This window comes from Mauremys mutica, chromosome 11 (genome assembly GCF_020497125.1).
Source record: "Mauremys mutica isolate MM-2020 ecotype Southern chromosome 11, ASM2049712v1, whole genome shotgun sequence".
In the NCBI taxonomy this organism is placed as follows: domain Eukaryota; kingdom Metazoa; phylum Chordata; order Testudines; family Geoemydidae; genus Mauremys; species Mauremys mutica.
In genome coordinates this window covers 19,484,654-19,509,868 of record NC_059082.1, presented here as the reverse complement: position 1 = coordinate 19,509,868, position 25,215 = coordinate 19,484,654, and the positions used below count along the sequence as shown (strand labels likewise).

Here is a 25,215-nt window from a genome sequence, read left to right as displayed (position 1 = left end):
GTGGTGTAACCAGGTTCATTTTTCACTTGCTACTTGTCCTGCATAAAGGTTCTCTATAGGAACCTAACTTTCTAAGTACAGCTCTGCTTGTATGCAGAAAATCACCTGGCTAAGAATCTCCTTTACAGTAATTAAACAGGACGCATGCTGTGGGCATTAGTTACACACTTAATAGTTACATATTTCTTAGGTGCTTTTAAGAAAGTTGTAATCTTTTCTTTCAATTCCATGGTGAGGAGGAGTAGAATATGTCTTCACAATAGAAATGTCTTTGTATACCTGTACATCTTGGCCCAAAGCATGTTTACAAACTCACAAGACCATGGACGAGAATATCTCTGTGTGATTAGCTATCAGACTACATTCCCTTCTGCAGGGTAGGGATATGGGTGAAGGGAGTATTTAGCTTATTATTATGGTGTATTTGGTGTACAGAAAATTCTTCCATCAGGATGGAGAGGACAGATAACTGTAAATCACTGAAAAATCACCCTTGTCAATCCTTCATTGTTAAAACCTCCTCTAAGCTCTCTCCCGCATCTGTATTTGATCTGCAATGCATATACTGTTAAGCTTGGACATTTGCTTTTTAGTAGATATTTTCTTCTATTCTTCCATTCATTCTCTGCTAAAGACATCACTATTAGGTTCTATTATTTTATTCCATACAGAACCTGTTATTTAGATCATGTCTTCTTTCTAAACACATATAAAAGTCTTTCCTTTCCAATGTAAACTCTTCTCTCAGCTGCTTAAAGGGGTAACAGTCCTTTGCAACTAGCATTTGGGCCATCCAAATCAAACCCTTCTCCAGAAAATTGAAATTTTCCACAGCCCCACTCAGTCTGGATGTAATTAGCAGCATTTTAAACCATATCCTTATGTCACCACATATTTTAAAGTGACCCTGTCAACTTAGTTTAGGACCAACATTTGGGTTTTGTAAAAGCACACACATACTTTTTTTCCAGAGCTGACTGGAAATATGGAGTATTTTTCATAATTTCCTTTAAAATCCATTACAAAAACAGACTGGCTATTTAAAGATTCTTTTCTAAGGTTTGTGAACCCAAACTCAAGACCCTTGAGCTAGTGCATGGCAATCAGAAAGTGAAAATGACTTCAAACAAAAGGACACAGCGCTATTTCATTCCCTAGACTGAACTGCAACAAGCAAACAAATAGCATGGGGTGGGGGCGGAAGGTTGTTAACATTCTTTCAGTTGCGGTAAAGGTGTAGTGGTAATAGACAGGTGGATGTTTAAAAACAATTGGGTAAAATCCTAACCCTATTGCAGTCAATGGATTGGCATGTTATTTATTACTTTTCTTGGAAAGAAACTGTTGCCATAGCTTCTTGTGCCCTGGAAAGAGTTGTCAAGAATCACACATGTGTAGCAGAATAGCTAAAGAGGTAAATATGGGGACTCCGTCAGTTTTTCCTCATGTGTAAAATGCTGAAGTGTCATTTTTGGTTTAGTTCCATTAGTATTTATTCTTTGCTATTCGTTCGTGGCAGCACCCTCACGGTGCTACCTGCTTTTCTGACATCCAAGAAAGGATAATCCCTGCCCTGAGAAGTTCAGTGTCAGAGGACAGAAAGACAAACAGAGGTTAGGGGAAGGGCAACAACAAATGCAGGGGTGGTTTATACATGGCTTCGTTCTAGCTGAACCTGGATATCCAACTATCCACCAAGTTAAATACCAGAGTGTCCACTGAAATCCTTTGGGAGTTTTGCGATTGCCTTCAGTGGGAGAAGGAGCAGACTTGAGATGTATATATTCAAGAGGAAAAATTAAACAAAGTCTACAGTAGTTTATATATACATTACCCATTCCTATACACGCAGAGTAAGCAAGGGAAAGCGCTGTCTATACAACTCATATCTAACCTCTTAGGTGGCTGGACACAGAAGTATCAAGACAAATATAATCAGCAGCACATTTCACCTATTTTAGAAGGCTTTCATCTCTCACTCTTATTCATAGTTTTATTACAGTAGCTCCTGGGAGGTCCCATTCAGGATCAGGACCCCAATGTCATGAGCACTGCACAAATTGAGGCCAAGATCCTGCTAATACCTACAGATATGCTTATCTGTATGAATAGTCCTGTTGACCTGTGTGGGGCTCTTTACATGAGTAAAGTTACACACTTGGCTAAGATGCTTCCTTCAATATGAGGTCTTTCATTATTTATGTTTTATTTAGTTTTCTGCATACTCAGAGCATTCTGAATACAAGATACTGTCATAACACTCACTCAGGACAACATGCTTTCCGTTTCTTTTGATCTGTGTGCATTCGTGTTTTCTCAGTTTACTTACTGAAATTACATAACTACGACCATAAGGCAACAACGGCATATTAAATATTGTTTAGTTTTCCCTTACAAGAACAGTAGTTTAGATTTATTTTATGATGTTCCAAAGAATGATTGCCCAACAAGATAATATAAGCAAAGTAAAGTAAACTTGAAGAAGAGCTTAATTATAAAAAGCATTGTTTGGAAATACATACTGGTGGATTTGCAGTTGAGAAATACTTGACAATTCCTAACCCAACTGCCTGTTGTACTCGAAGAAAAGATTACTGGAATATTACAGTACCATCCAAATGATTCAGAAAGAAAACATATTGGGAGATTGAGACAGTTATGGCTGAGGTCCTTAGCTACAACCAAGGAGCATAAAGTGCAATGTATGAAAATGAGGCATAAAGATTCCTTTATGCTACCTGTGTGGACTCCCAATCCTGGGCTGACTATGCATTAGGCTGGTTCCAAGACATAACAACTAGAAGGCTGCTCTAACTTGCACCAGATAGCACAGGGGTAGGCAACCTATGGCACACGTGCCAAAGGCAGCACACGAGCTGAGTTTCAGTGGCACTCTCACTGCCCGAGTCCTCGTCTCCGGTCTGGGGGTCTCTGCGTTTTAATTTAATTTTAAATGAAGCTTCTTAAACATTTTTAAAACCTTGTTTACTTTATATACAACAATAGTTTAGTTATATATTATAGACTTAGAGAAAGAGACCTTCTGAAAACATTAAAATGTATTACTGGCACGCGAAACCTTAAATTAGAGTGAATAAATGAAGACTCAGCACACCATGTCTGAAAGGTTGCTGACCCCTGAAATACCAGCTACCCTAAAACATCAGACAGGCATAGCGAGGGACACTTCAAACATGGCTCCTTCTCCAGCCCAACTCCCATATTGGCAGAATGGAAGAAGAATGGTTTAGGAACCACTATGCCAGCTCTACCTGCCCTGAGATGATCCTCCAGTGAACATATTTAGGGCCACTCTGCACTAGTGTTGGGGCACAAAGCAGCCTCAGGAGAGCTCAGGATGCCTGGATCTCTGCCTGCCCATAAAACCAGAACAAGTTACAGATAAGTCAGACTGAGATCACGGTATAAAAAATACAATACAATGGTTAAAAACTACAGCATCATGAAGATAAATCCTTGTTATCACAGCTAGTTTTTTAAAATCCTGGATCGGCATATCTATGGGCATTGGTCATGAAATTGGAAAACTCCATGTAGAACAGAAGTGATTAAAGGAGTTAACTGTCAAAGAAAGAAAGATGAGGAAAAGAAAGACCGAGGAGGGTCTACAAGAAGGATTCTCCAAAATTTTCATTCTCTGGATAACTTGGTGGATCACTTCCTACCTCAGTTTGTTCATTGCATAATTCTCAATCAATCACAAGCAAGAGCTCTGCAGGCCACCAATGCTCCACAGATGAGTTTGAGAATTATTGCTTTAAAGCAAACCCTTCTTCTACAGCCTATTGTTTACAGCAGTCTCCCTCAGTGGAGGGCTACAAGCTACTTAAATAACACCTGAGAAAGAGAGCCAAGAGGCTGAAAAATTAATCAAATACATTAAAGACTCCTTTAGCCATTTAAATTTATGTAGCTGACAACAGTTTGTTTTGACCCCTTTGGTAACAGTAATTCCTAAGATTTCAGATTTACAATAGTTTATTTTGAAGCCTGATACCTGCCCAAATTCCAAAATTAAGTGTTCTGTATTTTTTATGAGCCTTCTGGCTAACAAAATACATCAATCAGCATGCAAAGCTATTTTGGGTTCTAATCTGGATAGCATTTTGATGCCTTTTACCAAAGGGCTGTTTCTCCATTTGCTTTTATTGCAAAGGGCTCCATTGTCAAAGCAAACAACAGGAGGGATAATGGTTAACCCTGTCTTGTACCCCTAGACAAATTAAAAGGAGGAGATTTATGACCATTAACTAAAGCAGACACTCGGGGAAGAGTATATAGGCCTGATATGTTACTATAAAACTGATTTCCAAAACCAAAGCTTACTAAATCTATCTGAGGTACTACCAGTGCAGTCAGTCAAAGGCTCTCTCAGTGTTCAAAGAAACCAGCGCTCAGTAAGACTTGCAACAATTAACAACATAGATCATATTCAGAGTTCTGATATTATCTGATAGATACCTGCCAGCAATGAACCCAGATTGTTCAGGATGAACAAATTTGGGCAAGATGACATTCAGTCTGTTTGCTAGCACCTTGGCATAAATTTTAGCATCCTCATTAATTAAAGAAATTGTGTATGATGCACAATTGGTAAGATCTTTTCCTTCTTTAGGAATGACAACAATTTTTGCCTCTTTCCATAAATCTGAAATCTTGTTCCTCTGCAATATAGTATTAAACAATTCCGTTAAAACAGGGACCAACCTTTGCTTTAGAGCTCTATAATACTCCTCAGAAAACCCATTGGAACCTGGAATTTTACTGGATGTTAAATTCTTAATTACAACTTCAACTTCCTTTGTAGCAATTTGCCTATCAAGCAGCAAAGAATCCTGTGGCACCTTATAGACTAACAGACGTTTTGCAGCATGAGCTTTCGTGGGTGAATACCCACTTCTTCGGATGCAATACCCACTTCTTTGGATGCCTATCAAGAGCTCCCACATTGTCCTCTGAGAGCTGAAGTTGTTCCACACTTCTGAAATATCTACTTATAAGTTCAGGATTTGGGTTTTGAAATGCACAAAGTATGAAAAAAGTTAGCAAATGTTTCAGAAATCTATTTGATGCTAGTTATTAAATCTTCCTTTGTACTTCTAATCAGAAGAATGGCTGATTTATCCTGTTCCTTTTTTTAAACTTTCTGGCTAAAAGCCTTTTGGCTTTACTGCCCTTTTCATAATATTTGTGTCTAATATAGCTAAGTGTTTGCCCTTGATTGGGAACACACACATTATCTGAGGTGAGAAGTTTACCTTTCAAAGACCCCTTAACTAAAATATATTCTGCCTTCTGTATCTGTGAGTCATGCTAAAACAGTAAAAGGGAAATGTTTAGCAAATCGTATTGCCACCTCTCTTCTATTAGAGAGATATATGGTAGCTGTGTCCAAGAAGTATTCAGATGTTTATCATTTTTCTTCAAGTGTGTTTTTTGTAAATAGATTATACTAGGAAAATCCTTTTCCAGTGAGCAGAATACCCCTTTCCATTTTGTTGAATTGTTCATCTCCTTAACATTAACATTATGACATTAATAACCTCACCCATAAGTACCAAGTCTATTCTCACTCAGTATATTACCCTTTGTTAAAAGCAGTGAGACCCCTCCAGCCAAATGCCAGGTCTCCATTATAATTGCATCTCTTCTTTAAATAACATTTTAGATAGAGTTCCCATCATACAGACAGTAATTTTAAAACTTCCACATATAGCTTTTCCTTTTTAAACACCTATATTGTTGTACCCTGATCCTGAGTCTGATTTACCATTTTATTTAATTCTGAGCCCAAACTCTTTTTTATTAATATAATCTTTTCTATTCAAACATAACAATATTTAACATCTTTTCCTGTTCTCTTATTCCATTTCCCTCCCTCCTCTCTCTGCATTCCCGCACTGTCGCCCAGTCACCTCTAGTTGTGGGAGCCCAGGGTCTCCTTACTTCTTCCACAGGCCTGTTAATACCCTGCTGAAGGTGGGTTGGGTTTCTTTTGGGCATTTTTATTCTTAAGAACTAAGCCTTATCTAATCTTATCAAACCGCCTTATAACATTGGGCATTATGAGATTATTATACCGTCTCTGAGTTTACTTATTCTTCAATTTTTCCACCACAGATGACCATTCCCGAGTTAATATAAATTTTGAAATGACTGTGTCAACTCTAAAATGAAACTTACTTCAATAGGGGAGATCTTGCTTTTCTGCTATTTCCTTAATAATTTTTTTAATAATATAAATCACAACTTTAAATTAACCATAATGTTATCCCCATTAAGTATATCATATCTTAATAGTCAAAATATCCTGGGTACCATAAGCCCAGCTTCCATTTGACTAAACAGCTTCATCATTATTCATCAAATATCCATTATTTACTGTAATGTCTTAGTTTCTAAACGCTCTCTTGTCTCTCTCATCTCGCTGCATCTTTTTGAGCTGTTCTGGCTGTCTTTGATCTCACTGATACTCAGTGATTTCTTTGTGACCTGTAGAACCAATGCCTTTGATCCCTTTCAGATTGTTCTTGAGCAGATTCGCCTGTTCCCGTGTCCATAAGTACCTGTTTTACTTCCTTGGATCTGAAATAGACATACATCTGTCCTTCCATTTAAAGGTCAGTCTAAATGGAAGCCCCCATTTGTATCGTATATTGTTCTTTCTAAGAATTGTGGTTTTGTGATACAGTTCTCTTCACTTTCTAAGGGTTGAGGTTGTCACATCTGGAAAAATGTGTAAGAATCATAAGTGGTTTCACTCTTTCCCTCATTGCCCTCAGTATTTTATCCTTGTCTTGACAGTAGTGTAGATGGACAATCACAGCTCTTGTTCTGGAGCCTGCTTGGGGCATGGGGAAAAGGGATCTGTCAGCCCACTCAGTATGAACGTGACATTTATTGCCCAGTTTTAATGAGTCATGGCAAATATCATGCAATGTGTTCAGCAGCTTCCTTCCTTCAGTCCCCTCTGGAAAAACCTTTAATCCTCATGTTATTCCTATATTCTCTATTTTCCCTGTCCTCCACCCTTAATTCTATTTCTTTTTCTCTTTTTTCCCCCCCAATTATTTAGATTCTTTCATCTAGGTTGGTAATGCAGTGTGATTGCTCATTTATTCCATTTTCCACATCTGATAGTTTCCCATTAACCTCATTAATTTCATTTTCCATATTTTTAATGCAAGTCTGGATCTCTTCCCTCATCTTCTTATTGACCTCTTTGATTTCTAACAGCAGGTCCCCCAGGTCAGCCTTAGTGACTGGAGCGTCTCCACCTGCCTCCATAGTTTGTTTGCTGGAGACAGAGTTACTCTTTCATGGCCTTGTTGTTGTTTCTGGTGGGGAACAGATCTTTGTACTGGATGATTTCTTTCATTTCCCAGACATCTAGATCTTCTCTTCCTCCTTGCCTGTTGCTCCTCTCGCAGATGACTGCTGCCACATTTCTCTTTTGTTTGCTTGACCTTTCCAGTATGACTGCTGCTACACTTCCTCCCCCAGCCACAACAGTACAACTGTAATTATTATTTTTTAATCTTGTTGCACTCACACACTGTCTTTTTACAGGCTAGTGAGGGTCCAGTTCAAGATCTCCAAGCTTGCAGAGTCATTTTTAATATGTTCTGCAAGCTGATGGCACTGGATTTTGTTGCTGGGTTTTCTCCCCACCAAGGTATTGAACCCAGCCTTGGTTGCTGCTAGCTTCACCTGGCAGAAAGGTTACACAGCAATGGAGCTGTATAAGAAGGAACTCGAGTGGTACACAGATCTGACCGTGCCAGGACAACAATCACAGGAAAATAGAACTTTTACTTTACCTTACTGGGGAAGAAGGCAGAGAGGTCTGCAGCACTTTGAATCAAAGGACTGGCTGGGGTTAAGATAATTGCAGATGATATCCTCATTGTAGGTGAAGGGAGTAATGATACAGAAGCTGAATGTATGTTAAATTGAATAGATGGAACTTTCTTAAACCCTATGCATTGCTCTGTCCATGTGACTGCATTGCTTCCAGGCCAACTCCTCACATTTCCTATTTTCCTGGTGTCCTCTCTCAATAACAGTCTCTCCAGTGAACATGGGCCCTCTGATTCCAGTTCCACTGATCACAAGATACATGCTGCCCACTTTATTCCTGAGGTGGAGTGGGTATGACTGGTTCTGAAGGCTCATCTTTCTTTTGCAGAACTTCAGGCAACTTATTTTAAAGGTGGCCAATGTATACTGGCAGTGAAACAATCTGAGCAGTTTTCCAATAACCCTTATGAATTTGTCTTTTGATGTCAGTTTGGTAATTAATCTCATGTATGCTTCACTGTGTATCATACCATCTGAATGAGATTTGGTGCTGATAACCTGTGGATCTCACCAGCGCAACCTACAAATCACAATTTATTATTTTTTCTTTCCTTTTGGTTGAATTCTACCATGATAAAAGTGATTATATTGCTCTCTTAATGCATTGTTCTGTTGTATTTCTAAAAGATGCTACCTAATTCTTCTCCTAGATATCAAAGTCATACGTTCTCTGTCAGGGGTTTTACATTCTATTATGAAATATAGTACCAGAAAGTATTGTTACCACATGAATACTTTCTGTGCTTGGGTACTTTTCTCCTGCTCCACTGGATCCTACCACAGCCAAGATGATAGTCTAAAATGGCAGATTAAACATTGGGACTAGGATCCAGGATTTTCTCAGTTTTAATCCCAGCCTGCCACTCATTTGCATAGCCCTAGCAAAGACATTAACTTTGGTGTTTTAATTTCTCTATCTGTAAACCAGGGATACTGTGGCTTACCTAATAAGGGTGTTCTGAGGATGAGATGCTTTGGAAATGTAAAGCACTAAGCAGAGATGAGTCCAACTCAGAAAGTGGAGATTAGTGACAAACTGCTCTAGAGTTTGGGTTGTTCAGATGTGGGGCTGAATTCTGTTCTTTTGTCAGCCTAAATCTGGAGCAAATACATTAACTTCAGGACATTTCTGTAAAACAGATTCTCACTCCCCAGGTTTTGGTTCAAGCTAGTCTCTGGTGGCAGTAATTATAGACCACATTCTCAAGCCTATATGACTAAAGTTAGGTGCTTAAATAATTAATTATGAGTCTAAATAGCAATTTAAGTGTCCTGCAGAGATAAAAGCCTGAGGCATCAAAGTCCGAAAATATGGCTGTCCCATTTTGGCCTAATGGACTTCAAGTTTCATATTTTAGGTGTCTAGAGTTAGAGATTTTTGGAGAGGAGGAGGTGGTGGCAGTAAGTGGGGATTAAATACTGGGAATTCTAAGGCACATAGCACCAAGAAATGAGATTGTGAAGAGGAGGTTACTCACCCTGTGCAGTAACTGAGGTTCTTTGAGATGAGTGTCCCTGTAGGTGCTCCACTCCAGGTGTTGGTGCATCCCTGAGCCTTCGCTTGGAGATTTTTACAGCAGTACTCGAACCAGTCACGCACACACAGAGCCTGCCTCCTCTTCCCCTGCTCTGAGTGTACCTTAATAGTACAGTTGCACGACCAGTCTCCTCAGTTCCTTCTCTACAATGGAGGCTACCCCAACTCCAAAGTAGAGGGCAGGAGGAGGGGTAGTGGAGCACCCACAGGGACACATCTTGAAGAACATCAGTTACTGGACAGGGTGAGTAACCTCCTCTTCAAGAAAGAGAGAGGTGCCCCTGTGGGTGCTCCACTCCAGGTGACTTAAAACCAGTGTATCTCAAGGAGGTAGGGACTTCGGATTTGGTAGGAATGCAGTAGATAATACAGCTCTGCCTAATCATGTATCAGAAAGAGGGCCTTGAGTAAGGGCATAACGCTTAACAAATGTCTGTTCAGAAGTCCAAGTGGCCACTTTACAGATGTCAGCCAGAGGACCTTTGCGTAGAAAAGCCACAGAGGTAGCCACAGATCTAGTGGAGTGAGTTCTGATGCTGGCTGGAAGTGTAGCTTTCTTTATCTGATAGCACAGTCAGATACATTCAGAAATCCAGTTTGAAAGTCTCTGGGTAGAAATAGGTGTCCCTTTGGAGTGCTCTGCAATGGAGACAAAGAGTCTAAAAGAGTTCCTAAAGGGCTTGGTTCTATCCAACTAGAAGGACAAAACCCTGCATACATCTAACTTATGCTTTGTGGATTCAAAAGAGTTTGCATGTGGTTTAGGAAAGAAGGTTGGTAGGTGTACCAGCTCATTAATGTGGAATGACAAATGCACCTTTGGAAGAAATTTGGGGTGTAATCGGAGGGTAATATTGTTCTTAAAAAATAGTGTGTACGGTGGGTCTGCCATGAGACCTGCTATTTCTCCTGCCCGTCTGGCGGAGGTGATTGCCACTAAGAATGCTGTTTTCATAGAGAGGTGTAAGAGGGAGCAAGTGGCTAGGGGCTCGAATGGTTGTTGAGTTAAGCAGGATAATACTAAGTGAAGGTCCCACTGAGGGGTAGGAGGTTTAATGTCCAAGTATAGGGATTGGAGACCTTTGAGAAAACGCTTGGTGATTGGATGAGAAAAAACAGAGGTATTGTCGATCTTCTCATGAAAAGTTGTAATAACAGCTAAGTGGACTTTGATGGAGCCGAAAGAAAGGCCAGATTTCTTAAGATCTAATAGGTAGTTAAGTATGGGTGGAGGAGGTACAGAAGTAGGAGGAAGTTGTTTAGTTGAGTACCATTGCGTGAATCGCTTCCACTTTCGGAGATAGGTGATGCAAGTAGATTGTGTTCTGCTATGTAGGAGCACTCTTTGAACCTGTCCAGAGCATGCTAGTTCGTTTTGGGAGAACCATGTAGGAACCAAGCTTTGAGGTGAAGCATGGACAGGTTGGGGTGAAAAAATCGTCCATGTTGCTGCGATAGGAGGTTCGGAGTAAGCGGCTACCAAATTGGTGGGCGAATTGACATTCTGGTGAGGAACGGAAACGACGGTTGTCTGGGCCACAACAGGGCACTCAGAATTACCGTGGCACGATCTGTTTGTATCTTTGTCAGAACTTTGTGGAGAACCGGTATTGGGAGAAAAGCATACATTAAGTGTTGAGCCCATGAGATCAGGAATGCATCTCCTAGGGAATGTTTGCCCAATCCTGCTCTGGAGCAAAATTCAGAACATATATTGTTCTTCACAGTCGAGAAGAGGTCCAGGGTTGGATAGCCCCAAACGCAGAATATATTGTGTATGATGGTGTCATTTATCTCCCATTTGTGATCCCAGGGGAAATGTCTGCTTAGTTCATCTGCGGTGGTATTCAGGGCCCCGGGAAGACAGGCGGCTGATATCCGGATGTTGTTCGCGAGGCGCCAATTCCAGAGCTTCATGGCGTCTGTGCAAAGTGAGTGAGATCGAGCCCCATCTCTGACTGTTGACATAGAACATGCATACGATGTTGTCTGTCATTATCCGAACATGTTGGTTCTGAATGAATGGGAGGAAGCGATGGCAGGAATTGTGTATGGCTCACAGTTCTAGGATGTTTATGTGTAGGGAGGGTTCAGTGAAAGACCATAGCTGTGTGGTGGGACATGTGTGCTCCCCATCCCATGAGGGATGCATCGGTAGTAATTATGAGTGATGGGGAGTCCTAGAGAAAAGGGACTCCTGAGCAGAGGTTGGAGGGAACTTTCCACCATCAGAGGGAGTCTTAGACTCTGAAGAGTGTGGATAGAGGCTTGTTTAGAGTGGGTACGTTCAGTCTGTAAACCATGGCCAACCAAGCTTGGAAGCACCTCATGTATACGCATGCATTTCTGACCATGAAAGTACACAAGGCCATGTGGCCTAACAGTTGCAGGCAGTCTCGTGCAGTGACCTGGGGACTGTTGCGAAATTTTGTAACCAGGAGTTTTATGGTGTTGAAATGATTGAGCGGGAGAGATGCTATTCCCGTTCTGGAATCAAGGTGCACTCCTAAGAACTCCAGTTATTGGGTAGGAGACAAGGTGGATTTGTTTTTGTTTATTTGTAGGCCCAGGGAAAGGTAGCAAGTGATGGAAAGCTGCATGTATCGAAGAGCTTCGTCGAGCGTTGAGGCTTTGAGGAGACAATCATCGAGGTAAGGAAATATTATAACCCCCTGTTTCCTGAGATGGGCAGTAACCACGGCTAGGAGTTTGGAGAAAACTCGGGGGGCGGTAGACACGCTGAAGGGCAACACTCTGTATTGAAAATGTGTCAGAGGGTAAAATGAAGAAAATGTCTGTGGGCTGGGTGCATAGTCACATGAAAATAGGCATCCTGTAGGTTGAGGGCTGAAAACCAATCGCCCTGATCCAGTGCTGGGATTATGGTGGTGAGGATAACCATTTTGAACTTTTGCTTTTTGATAAATTTGTTTAGCTATCTAAGGTCGAGGATCGGTTGACCTCCCCCGGTTTTCTTTTCTGTTAAGTAATGGGAATAGAAACCTTTCCCCCTGTGTTGTTCAGGCACAATTTCCACTGCCGCCAATTGAAGGAGATGTTGTACTTCTTGGAGGAGCAGTTGCTCGTGAGAGGGGTCCCTGAAGAGGGACGGGGAGGGTGGGTGGGTAGGAGGCGGGGAGAGGAAAGGGATGGAATAGCCAGCTGTGACGACCTCTAAAGCCCACTTGTCGGTGGTCATATTTTGCCATTGATGGGAGAATGGGTAATGGCGGTGACAAAAATAGGGGCAGGTGGTGTAAGCGCTGAAGTGGGAATATTGTTTTCTATACCCTGGACCAAGGCTTCAAATTTGCTTATTGGTCGGAGGGGGTTGAGACGCTGCCAAGGAGTTGGGACTGCAGCGTTGGTATCTGGGTCTCTGGCACTGCTGTTGCTCATGAGTTCTGTTGCTGGGTGTATGTGGGGTAGCATGGTCGCTGTTAGGCTGGTATCTATATTGTTGCCTTCTGGTCATAGAGGTTTGAATTCCTGGAGACCAGAGAGTTGCCCTGGAGTCCTTCATGGAGTGGAGTACGTCATTTGTGGTGGAGGCAAACAGTTAGTCACCGTCGAAGGGGAGATCCTCAATGGTACTCTGGACCTCTCGGGGAAAGGAAGAGGATGAGAGCCATGACCCTCGGTGCATCACGACTGCTGTGACAGTGAACCGTGCCGCAGTATTGACCACACTAAGGGCAGCTTGAAGAGCAGTGCAGGAGAGGATTTGTCCCTCAGAAACTATGGCTGTAAATTGTTGTTTCTTTTCTTCTGGAATGTGATCAATAAAGTCCATGAATTTATTGTAATTTTTGTGGTCGTACTTTGCTAGAACGGCTGTATAATTAGCAATGCAAAACTGCAACGTGGAAGAAGCATATACCTTACACCTGACAAGGACAGTGAGCAATTAGATCTGCTCAGAAGGGGTGGAATGGGGAAACTGGTGTTTGTTCTTTTGGTTAACTGCGTCAACTACCAGGAATTCCGAGCCCTTGGAAGTAATAAAGTACTTTCAGTCCACTCTCTTACAGGTAGGCAGGCTTGCAGCCGGGGTTTGCCAAATGGCCGTGGCAGGTTCTAAAAGGGTTGCGTTGCCAGGTAATGCAATTCTAGAAGAAGAAGAGGGCTGCAGGATATTGGTTAGCTCATGCTCCTGTTCAGGGACGTCCTCCAGGTTAATTCATAGCTCATTGGCAACAGGGCCGCCCAGGGTTTTTCGGGGCCCCTGGAGCGGGGTCCTTCACTTGCTCCGGGAGCCCCAGAAAACTCTCACGGGGCCCGGGCCCCCGGAGTTTCTTCCGCTCTGGGTCTTCGGCGGCAATTCAGCGGTGGGAGGTCCTTCCGCTCCGGGATCCGCTGCCGAAGTTCCCCGAAGACCCGCGTCGGGGGTCCTTCTGCTCCGGGACCCGCCGCCGAAGTGCCCTGATTGGCAACTCTTTTAAACAGGTATTGAAATTTTGAGAAGTCACCCAAAGACATTGGGGGAGGAGGAAGCAATGTTTCATCAGGTGGAACAATTGGTTCTACCAGGTTAGAGGCAGGCTGTGCTTGCTCTTGCAGTTGTGACAGGGCTGCCTGGTGTCTGGAGTCAGTGGCAGGGTCATCAGCTGGTGGTGCCGAGCCGGTTTCACGCCTGGCTGCGGTGGTATAATGAGTGTGGTCCCGAGTATAAGGAGCCCATGCAGCCCAATTTTGCCACTGTGGTGGGAAGGGCATGGGTGGTGCCATCCAGGGCCCTCGAAGTAGGACGAGGCAGCTTTTCTATGACCTTTCTTGATTGGGGTCTGTGGACAGGAGATCTGATAAGATGAAAAATTCTCCCTGCAGCCCAGATTCCTCAGCACTGGAGGAAAGCTGTGTGGACCTTGCCTGAGTGTCCGGAGAGAAGTAGGTGTTAAGTAGGGGTGACTGCAAGACAGGTGACACCAGGAGGTCCCTTGAGTGTGTGAACTGCGGTGCCGCAGTGCCTCTGTGAGGGGAGGGCTGAGCGAGAGGAATTTGTTGTGAGGAGGGGTTCCTCTGCACCGATGTCCTGAGCATTCTGTCACTGCCGGCTAGCTCAAAGGCTGATGGGGCTGGGAGAGTGAGAGGAGCCTGCTGGGGGGTCAGGCAGGCTAGTATGTGTTGGCACTACTTCCATTGCGCTGCCGAATGGTGCCGTGTGAGAGGCAGGCAACTGAAAGCCTGAAGCCTAGGCACTGGCGGTTAGTGCGACCACTGCAGCCACAGGCGGTTTTCGCACGGCGCCAGAGGAGCCTGGCGCATCAAAGGTACTCAGCCGGGGGAGCGCGGAGAGGGAAGCAATACTCAAAGAAGGATTTTTCCCAAGAATACCCTTTGCAGGTGAGAGAGACTGATTTTTTTTTTAAGTTTTCTTTTGTCTCTTTGAAGAGTGAGGGCTGCGGTGTACAGCAGAATCAGAGCCCAGGTCTAAGGCTGATCCGAGAGATTTTTGCAGCAGGAGTAGTTTTAGCCACAGCTCCCTGTCTTTGCATGTCGTGGATTTCAACTTGCTGCAGTGGGCACATTTCTGGGGGATGTGGGAGTCCCCCAAACATTTTATACATTTAGAGTGGCCATCTGAAAGAGGGATGGCGTCATTACAGTTAGAACAGCGCTTAAAACCTGGAGAGCCAGGCATGTCGGAAGCGGCTGCGCTGACAGGAACAAAAAGGTTTTTTGGGGTTTTTTTTGTTTTGAAGAGAAGAGAAGAGAAGAGAAGAGAAGAGAAGAGAAGAGAAGAGAAGAGAAGAGAAGAGAAGAGAATACCTAACTAATATCGGTAAGCTAAACTAAGAGGGAAAAAAGTTGAACAAGGGAGAGACGAAATTCTCTACTGAGTCTGCTGAGCTCCATCTCAGGCCGGGGACAGTAGAGAAGGAATTGAGGAGACCGGTCGCACACACATACTATTAACGTACACTCAGAGCAGGGGGGCAGGCTCTGCGTGTGCATGACCAGTACGAGTACTGCTGTAAAAATCTCCGAGCGAAGGCGAAGGGACGCACCAACACCTGGAGTGGACCACCCACAGGGACATCTCTCGAAGAAGAACCTAATTTTCCACTGCTCTGCACCTTGTGTGGGCATTTACAGCTGTGCAAAGCAGTAGGTGTAAAATGCTAACAAATGAGAACAATCATGTTTTCACAATCACTATACAAAGGTATCAGTACCTGCACAAGGTCCTGGCCAGTGGGAATGAGGTACAACTTCACTACTGGATCAAGTATTAGCTTATGAACTGACTGATTCCAGATCACATATCTGGGCTAAGAGAAATGGGAATCTGGAGAATTTCACACCAAGATCAACATTCCAGGACATGGATATTATTTGTTCACACAGTACACAGAAGAATGAAGAGCATATATTCGCCTTCCAGGAAAAACAAAACAAAACGACTCTTTGTGTCCAGAAAGCGAGTCTTTGTGACACCTCACTTCCCCACCCATGAGGAAGCTGCTTTTGCTGTGAAATGTTGAGGGGCTTTTACTGCTCAACTCACAGGCATTTTTTTTCCTTGTGTAAATAAAATACAAGTGAAAGAGAAGGAAGCATTTTCCTATATAAGCTGGCTGGCCATCTGCATACATTTGATCTTTTATTCTTCTATGAATCCTGGAAGTTGCTGACAAAGACTGTTATGGAGATTTTTGTTCTCTTTTGGTTGTCTAATGAATGTTATTTGTTTTTAAATTTCTCCTATTGCAAATTCCTCTTTAAAACAACAGATTAAAGGCTTTGTGGAAATAAATGGATTTGCAATAAATTAAAAGTTTCTGGGTGAAGATAAAAGGGGTAAAAATAGGGTTGATGTCATGGAAGGGTTCTACTATAGACTACCAAATCAGGAAGTGGAGGTGGATGAGGCATTTTTAGAATAAACAATCGAAATATCCAAAACACAAGACCTGATAATAATGGGGGCTTTAATTACCCAGACATCTGTTGGCAAAGTAATACAGTAAAACACAAAATTTCCAGTAAGCTCTTAGAATGTATTGGGGACAATGTTTTGTTTCAGAAAGTTGAGGAAGTAACTGGGGAACAGCCATTTTAAACTTGATTCTGACAACCAGGAAGGAATTGGTAGAGAATCTGAAGGTGGAAAGCAATTTGGATGAAAGTGACCATGACATGACAGATTCTAAGGAAAGGAAGGAGTGACAGCAGCATTATAAGGACAAGGGATTTCACAAAAAGAGGCTTTAATAAATGCAGAGGAGTGGTAGGTAAGGTGTCATGGGAAGAAAATTTAAGGGAAAAAGGAGTTCAGGAGAGCTAGCAGTGTCTTAAGGAGACAGTACTAAAGGCACAACTGTAAAGTATCCTGATGAGAAGGAAAGACAGGAAGAATAGTAAGAAGCTAAAATGGCTCCCTCAGGAGCTCTTTAGTGACCTAAAAATCAGAAAGAAATCCTACGAAAGTGGAAACATGAATGAATTACTAAGGAGGAGTACAAAAGAATAGGAAAACCTTGTTGGAACAAAATCAGGAAGGCTAAGGCACAAAATAAGTTACATCTAGCCAGGGACATCAAAGACAATAATAAGAGGTTCTTTAAATACATTAGGAGCAAGAGAAAGATAAAGTAAAGTGTAGGTGTTTTACTTAGCGGGGAAAGGCGAGCTAATGACTGATGACATCAAAATGGCTGAGGTGTTTAATGCCTATTTTGCTTGAATCTTCACTAAAAAGGTTAATAGTGACCAGATACTCAATATAACTAATATTAACAACAAGGGGGAAGGAATGCAAGGCAAAATAGGAAAAGAACAGGTTAAAGAATATGTAGATAGATTAGGTGTATTCAAGTCAGAAGGGCCTGATTAAATTCATCATAGGGTACTTAAGGAACTAGATGAAGCAATCTTGGAACTGTTAGCAATTTTCTTTGAGAACTCACGGAGAACAGTTGAGGTCCCAGACGACTGGAGAAGGGCAAACACAGTACATATTTTTAAAAGGGGGAACAAAGAGGACCTGGGGAATTATAAACCAGTCAGCTTAACTTCAGTACTTGGAAAGATACTGAAACAAATGATCAAACGATCAGTTCAAAGCACTTCGAGGATAATAAGGGTTATAGGGAATAGCCAGCATGGATTTATCAAAAACAAATCATGCCAAACCAACCCAATTTCCTTCTTTGACAGGGTTACTGGCCTAGTGGATAGCAGGGAAGACAGTAGATGTGATATCTTGATTTTACTAAGGCTGTTGATACAGCCCCACATAACATTGCCATAAGCAAACTAGGGAAATGTGGTCTAGATGAAATTACTATAAAGTGGGTGCAAAATTGGTTGAAATGCCATGCTTATATTAGTTATCAATGGTTCATGGTCAAAATGGGAGCACGCATCTAGTGAGATTCTGCAGAATAAGTCTTGGGTGTGGTACTATTCAATATTTTCATTAATGACTTAAAAAATTGCAGCTGACATGAAGCTGGGAGGGGGTTTCAAGCACTTCTGAGGACAAGATTAGAATTCAAAATGGCCCTGACAAATTGGAGAATTGGTCTGAAATCAATAAGATGAAATTCAGTAAAGACAAATGCAAAGTATTACACTTAGGAAGGAAAAATCAAATGCACAACCACAAAATGGGGAATAACTGCCTAGGCAGTAAAACTACTGAAAAGGATATGGGGAGGTATAGTGGATCATAAATTGAATGAATCAATGTGATGCTGTTGCAAAAAAGGCTAATATTCTTGGGTGTAATAACAGGAGTGTTATGTAAGACATTGGAGGTAAAGTGTCCTGCTGTACTCAGCACCTTCTCTGGAATACTGTGTCCAGTTCTGGGTACCACAATTTAGGAAAGATGTGCATAAATTGGAGAGTCCACAGGAGATCAGCTAAGATGATAAAAAGTTTAGAAAATCTGACCTTGAGGAAAGCTTAAAAAAAATTAGGCATGTTTAGTCTTGAGAGAAGAAGACAGGTGAGGAGGGCTTCAAATATGTTAAGGGCTATTATAAAAAGAGGACAGGGATCAATTGTTCTCCATAGCCCCTGAAGGTAGGACAAACAGTATTGGGCTTAATTTGCATCAGCGGAGATTTAAGTAAGATATTAGGAAAAACTTTCTAACTATAATGGTAGTTAAGATCTGGAATAGGCTTCCAAGAAAGGTTGTAGAATCCCCACTTTTGGAAGTTTTTAAGAATAGGTTGGACAAACACCTGTCAGAGATAGCCTAGGTTTACTTGGTCCTGCCTCAGTACCGGGGCCTGGCCTTGACGACCTCTCAAAGTACTTTCCAGCCCTACATTTCTATGATTTTATGAAAATACAATCATAGAGGAAAACAACTAAAACGGTACATAGTACAGGTGACCTCTGTATGGTATTTCTAATGCCTCTGCTGTCTACTTTACACAAATACAGGTCAGGGATCTCCTACACCACTCTGGAACCATCTACCTCCTCGAGACTACATGGATGGTTCTTCATGTGGCCAGCGCTGGCGAAGAGGTAGCATGTGCATAGGTCAGCGAGTTGTGAATGAGGGTGCACCTTCTTCCTGCCAGAAAGAGGTAACATAGCCTCACAGCCCCTCCAAACTCTTGATGGTAGACCTTGGGCAGGAAGGGGATGTCAGGAAACATGGTTCAAATGTGGCCAACAGGGCCCCCAACTGAATAATTTGAGGGAAATGTTTCCTCCACCTACACCTTTTCTGTCAGGTATTTCCATGGGATGAGGTGATCTGACCCAGCCACATTGGTAGCAACACACATAAATACCTCTTGTATTAACTCACACCACCACACACAAGATCCAAGAATCTATGATTCCCATGAGAACCCTAATGTTCTTGAGTCAAGAAGAAAGTAGTGACTGTTCGATGACAGGCAGGAAGTTAATATTTCCTGTCCCGTTACGTGTCTATTAGTCCAGTTCTTCAGCATTCCAGTTGTGGTTCACTTTTTGGTAGCACTGAGGCATCAAGAGTTGCCTCACCATTTCTGGAAATAGATCAGCATTTGGTAAATTTTCCCTGACATATCGTAAAATAAATACACACCAGCTTGCCTGCTACAAAGCAATGTAACAATAGCCCTAGATTACTAGATGGGGACCGTGAATTTGATTTCTGAAGGAATCTGTATAAATCCTGGTATTTGAATAAAGCCAAATAAACCAGAATCTCTCAATACTGGTGTGTATGATTTCTTTACTGGCTTTTCCCTCTTCTGGGCCTGAAGAACATTGGAAATGGTAAAATGCCACACTTTCTCGACCATCCAGGAACTAGAGTCCTGTTAAAAGACCAACTCTCCCACTGTTCCAGGCTCCTGAGGAACTCAAAGTGCCTGTGGAAAAATATACATACAAATGGAGGTGTACAAATACAAACATGGAGCCTGCCTCTACACACACACACACACGGGTGCACATTCCTTCTCCCCACCTCCCCCACAACTGTCCGCTGCAGATATTTATAAAAAGGGTTTTTTAATTATTGTTCAGGCCTTGATCCTGTGGCATTGACAGCAGTGAAGTTTTATCCCTGGGAGCAGGATTTAACCCTTTGACAACAGTAAGTCTTTCACTCTAAGGCCATGTTTACAGAGTCCTGTGCAATAGGAATATTACCTGCTGGCTCCTTTACATCATTTTTAGCAATAACAGTACCTGGCAACTGGCCAGAGATAACTTAGAAAATCTTCACTGGGCAAGTCATTGGAAGTCCAGTGAGTTCAAAAATTAACCCAAATATTGTTCTGTATAGTGGTCACTTAACTATAGTATTGGCAGTAGATGTCTGAATTTCCACAAATTTTAAAAACGTTCTGAAGCTCAGTGAGCTCTTGAGCCTAAACTTACTTCTGCCTCATAATAGATGAAATTCTTCTCCCTTTCATACTGGTGTATGTCAATGTAGCTGAGGTCAGAGACTGACCCGGTATATTTCTATTAATAAAAAAATAGAGCAACCTCTTTTCAAATTAAGGGCCAGTTCAACATCTGAGTGAATGAAATATAGTGTATTTTTACAAATGCAAATCATTGGTTTTACAAAAACCTCAAAGAAATTAAATTATCTAATTAACCACATGGAGTATGTGAACATTGACTCAAAGTTTAATGCTTGTAGAGATTTTTCTATTATACATGACACTGACCTCCAGATGACCTCTGTAAAGGGAAATAAGCCTCCACAACATTATGATCCGTTTGAAAATAAAACTACAGTATTTACATATAGTCAAATCAAATACATATTGTACCTTTTGCTGTCTGTTGATTCCATAAGATTTGGAAAGTTCTAAAAGAACGTTGTCCGGTTGCTGGCTGCAGTGTCCTAGAATTTATACTGTGAAGCAAGGGCACTGAGCAACTGGTGATGCATCGCACTAGACCAGCCATCCCAGCAAATCCTGGGGACAGAACACTCCTCTGTGCCCTTGATGTTGGTCCAGTTGCCCTGTAGATATAAAAGCTGTATTGAAACCAAGTTGCTTGATTAACCTGGCTCAAATCGGTATAGTTTTATGTTTAAAAGGTCACCCCATGTTAGGGGCAAGAAGAAAACTCAGCAATATTCCTTTAATATTACTGTAGAATGACTAAGTACAAGGCCTTTGCATCAGGTGATGCATGTGGAATTGAAAGCTGATGACTTGCCTAGGCACTCTGCCAGGTCACTGACCCAGCCAGACTTGAGCTACGTTCAAAATTACAAACAAATTGGGCAAAAGCTTGCACTAGATTGTCCTGACTTTTAATTCCGCAATCCAGTATAACTACTTTATTTCCAACAGGAGTTTACTCAGACTACTCAAAAAAAAAAATCTTACACCACCAGACTGGTATGTGCAAAGGAACAACCTGCTCATACTAAAGAAGTTTCTGCTTTTCATTGAGGACTGCTCCCTGATTGAATTTCTGAGAGACATAATAGTGAAGTGAAACAATGAGTTCCATACTCATACCTCATAGCACTACATGAAAATAAAAATCTCAATAATAGAAGTTAGGACATAGCTGGCAAAGGGTCCTTGCTGCACAGTCCATAGATCACTGCGGTCTCTTTAAAACTCATTTGCCTCCAAACACCAGTCTACTGACATCATGGCTGCACATGGTACACGTCATATATTTACACTCACACATGTTCATCAGTCTTACACTGACATTTTTATCTGGGTCGTTTTAATCAGTTTAAAAGCAAATATCTTGGCTTTGTTTTACTTCATTTGGTAGCTGTCAGAAAGGAAAACAAACCCCAGGTACACAGTTACTGCAAACAGTAAGATTTGTAGGTGTCATTAGAATTCTATGCTGGGCAGACTTAGAGGGGGGGGAAAAGTCAGGTTCAAAATAGGAAGTGCAGTTGGTGGTATGTTGCTAGAAACTCACAGCACACCCCTGCAATCCCAGAATTCCTAATCACTACAACATAACATTCAATATTCTATGTTCTCTGTCCCAAATGCTCCATCCCAGTATCATCCTTGAACCTGACCCCAGATCTCTGGATGAGAGATTATGGGGAGGATGCTTTCCTTCATTGAAGGTATGAGAGAGCATTGCTGGCCAACCCCAAGCAATCAAAAAATCACGAGTCAGCCCCAAAATCATGAGATTGACCTGAAAAAAAAATCACAAGTTTTTTTTCAGAATAATATATTTTGGGTTCCTTTTATTTGCCTATGGTTTGGGGCCCGTGCATGTCACATTTTCAAGCTTTTGTCTGCAGCCATGAGGGTTAGAACCTCTTTTTAAATAAATACTGAGATTCTCATGTATTTACATGACTCCTGGAGCTGAGGCTTTAAGGAAAAGAACAAATATTGTGCAACTTACAGTAAAATTGCTAGAGTTAGCAACACTGAATTCTCTGGGGATGGAAAAAAAAGGAAGAACACCATTCCATCACAGCTCCCCCATCTGAATTGTGGCTTTACTTTAGACATCTACACTAGATTGACATGTGAGTAAATGCACCAAGCTTTACCTTTCTTACTCCAGCTCCAGAATAATCAATCCTTCTCAACCAGCAAGCAATCTAGTCAATGCATCCCAAAACATAGCACTAGTTTCTAAAGAATTTCAGTCCCTTTTCTTCTTATTGGACAATAGCTTTAGAGAAACAATCCGCCCCCCCCTCCCCCACAGGCCCTTTTTCATTCCACTTCAACAGGGTGCAGGGAAGTGAAGGGCCTTGTGTCTTTCAGTGCTGATCTTTAATGCTGTTAAGAATGGGGTATGGATGTGTTTCCATTATATGCTTCTGTTTCTCCAGTGGTTTACAGAGTTCAGTCAGGCTGAAATTAAATTAAATTAAATTAAATTAAATTGTACAGGACATTAGTCCATAATGCAGGCCAGCAGCTTTCAGTAATGAAAAAAATATTGAAAGAAGTGGTTACTGTACAGTAATTACTACTTCTTGTACCACTAGCACATTCTGTATGTAATTACATGGGAAAATAATGTTAATTGTTAAGATTAATTAACCACATAACCCACACCCACCACCCTGAAAATTCAGAGTTAAAAACTTAGCAATTCCTTAAACGATAACTGCATTATGCTGGACCATTCGTACATACACACACATACCATTAGGCAAATCTATTTTCCAAAGGTGGCTTAACTGTTGGAGAGCTATATACATATGTCATAGACTAAGTGTAGTTCATTATCAAAATATATGGTTCCAAAATTTGGTTTGTGTTAAATTATACATAAATCATGTATTAAAGCTTATTTTTTCACAATATTCTTCTTCTGAGGTCACTAAACAAGCAAAAAGACATTACAATTAGCAGCTATAACACTGATTCCATAAACCAGCACAATACATTATTTATTTCAAGATTTACAAATCAAAATCTTTGAGCTGAACACACAGGAAATATAAATTGGCATCTCAATTTTATATCTTGGGCCAACCTCTGCTTAGTGCTTATACAGAGCTCTACATTTTCAAAGCACTATAATAAACATTAACTGGTTAGTTCTCACAACACTTCTGCAGTAAGCATTATGTCCATTTTACATGTGGGCTCACTGAGGCAGAGATGCTAAGATACTTCGGATAAGGCCACAAAGAGAGAGAGCACTAAAGCAGGGATTAGAATACAGGGTTTCCTGGCTCCCATCCCTTTACATCAGACCTCTTGACCCATGTTGAATCTCTGACTATATTAATCTACCAAACTAACAGAATTTCTATTTCCTACTTATTTATCCTGGAAATAAACTTGCTCAGACAATCAGAACAAAGACCTATTTCTCCTTTTCCAGGTACAAATAAATAAAAAATAATCATCATTATTGTTATTAATAATAATAATCACAAAAAACAACCAAACAAAAGAATCCAACTGTTTATAGATAAGGGACAAATCCTGCACTGACAGGCCTCTTCGTGCTTCACCCCTGTAGGGATGGGGAACTACTGACCTAGTAAGAATCTGCAAAACTCAGATTTGGCACACAACACATTTCATACCCACATATTACCTACATTCAGCTCTGCATGACAAAAGTAAAAATATTAATGTTCAGTCAAATTCAACTATAGATTTTGGATTTACCCTCCCCTACAATAGCACGATAACCAGACAACACTGATTCATATGGCTGAAGGAAATACAGCCTGATTGCTCTGAAAGTTTGGGCAAAGCTTTTCCAAATGTTATCTGTTTAACACCAAGCTGCTTGATGTGGTAGAGTTAGTTACCTATTTTATGTTTACATTTTCAGCAGAATGCTGATATCTGCAGTTCCTGGATATTAACATCCTTACATGAAAAAACCCCCAAAGGTCTCCCACAACTGTTCTGTTGCAGCCTTAAGGTCTGTGGGAGATTTATAAGCCCATCTCGAATTAGTTTACAAGGCCTGATCATGATTTCGTTTACTGCAGGTTTGCACCGTTCATTTCAGTGATGGTTCTCTTGATTTGCACCAGCATAACTTGGATCCGACACAGGCCCAGTGTGTAGAAACCTTATATTCATGCCCTAGTAGATTGTAGTGTGACCCCTGATTTTGAAAGGTAGGGCAGCCTTGCCACATCTCACTCACTGGGAAGGGGATTCCTCCATTTAGGGAGTAGTTTTAAAGACAGACAGACACACCCTGCTCTTGGGCTGAAGGATTTTGCTGTGTATTTGAGGGAAATATTTAAAATCTCATTCGCACTGACACAGCAGTCCTGGCCTTTGAAGAAGGGCACCAGCAGGGATAAGACCCTTTCCCCCCATAATAGCAGAGCCTGGAAAGGCAAGTGGGACATGCTGAAGAAAGAAGAGGAAGACTAAGGTAAGACTAACCTGAGATTGGTGTCCTTAGGAGTGAGCTCTGCCCCCCATGAGATGCAAAGGACAGGCCACGAGGGAAGCTGACAGTCAGTCAGTGACCTTCACACCAGCAGCTCACTGGCTGTGGGCACAAGTACATTTGTATGGTCTATAAATAGGCACCATGTGATCTGAAGGCATGTTAAATTTGGCACTGGCAACATGAAGACTCTCACAGCAAAACACACAGGGGGGGTTCCTGGCAGCCTGCCTATAGCCCTGACATTTGCAAACCTCCCTGCAACAGTTGTAGACTTCAACCTGCAATAACTAACCTAGCACCCAGCCCCATAGCACTGTCCTGGTAAGCCCAGTAGGGGGCAGTAGCCTCAGGTACTTACATGCAATGGTCCCTCTGCCCCAGGACCTAACTCGCTGGGAAAATAAAGACATTGTTTTGTGAGCTCGCTGCTCTGCCACCATGATGTTGGCTTGTAGCTGTTGTTTCGCTTTGTCTGTCTT

General features: G+C 41.8%; 1 protein-coding gene across 1 annotated transcript in view; it reads right to left on the bottom strand.

Annotated features, from left to right (window-relative positions):
• LOC123344430 (NAD(P) transhydrogenase, mitochondrial-like) overlaps nt 1–24,826 on the bottom strand; it is a 76,817-nt gene extending 51,991 nt beyond the window's left edge. The window contains exons 1-2 of the mRNA XM_044980649.1: nt 24,727–24,826; nt 20,668–20,864 (exon numbers count right to left, since the gene is read on the bottom strand). Of these exons, the coding sequence (XP_044836584.1) occupies nt 20,668–20,806 (139 nt within the window). The 5' untranslated portion in view covers nt 20,807–20,864; nt 24,727–24,826. The remainder of the gene's footprint in view (nt 1–20,667; nt 20,865–24,726) is intronic.
• Nucleotides 24,827–25,215: the final 389 nt, after the last annotated feature.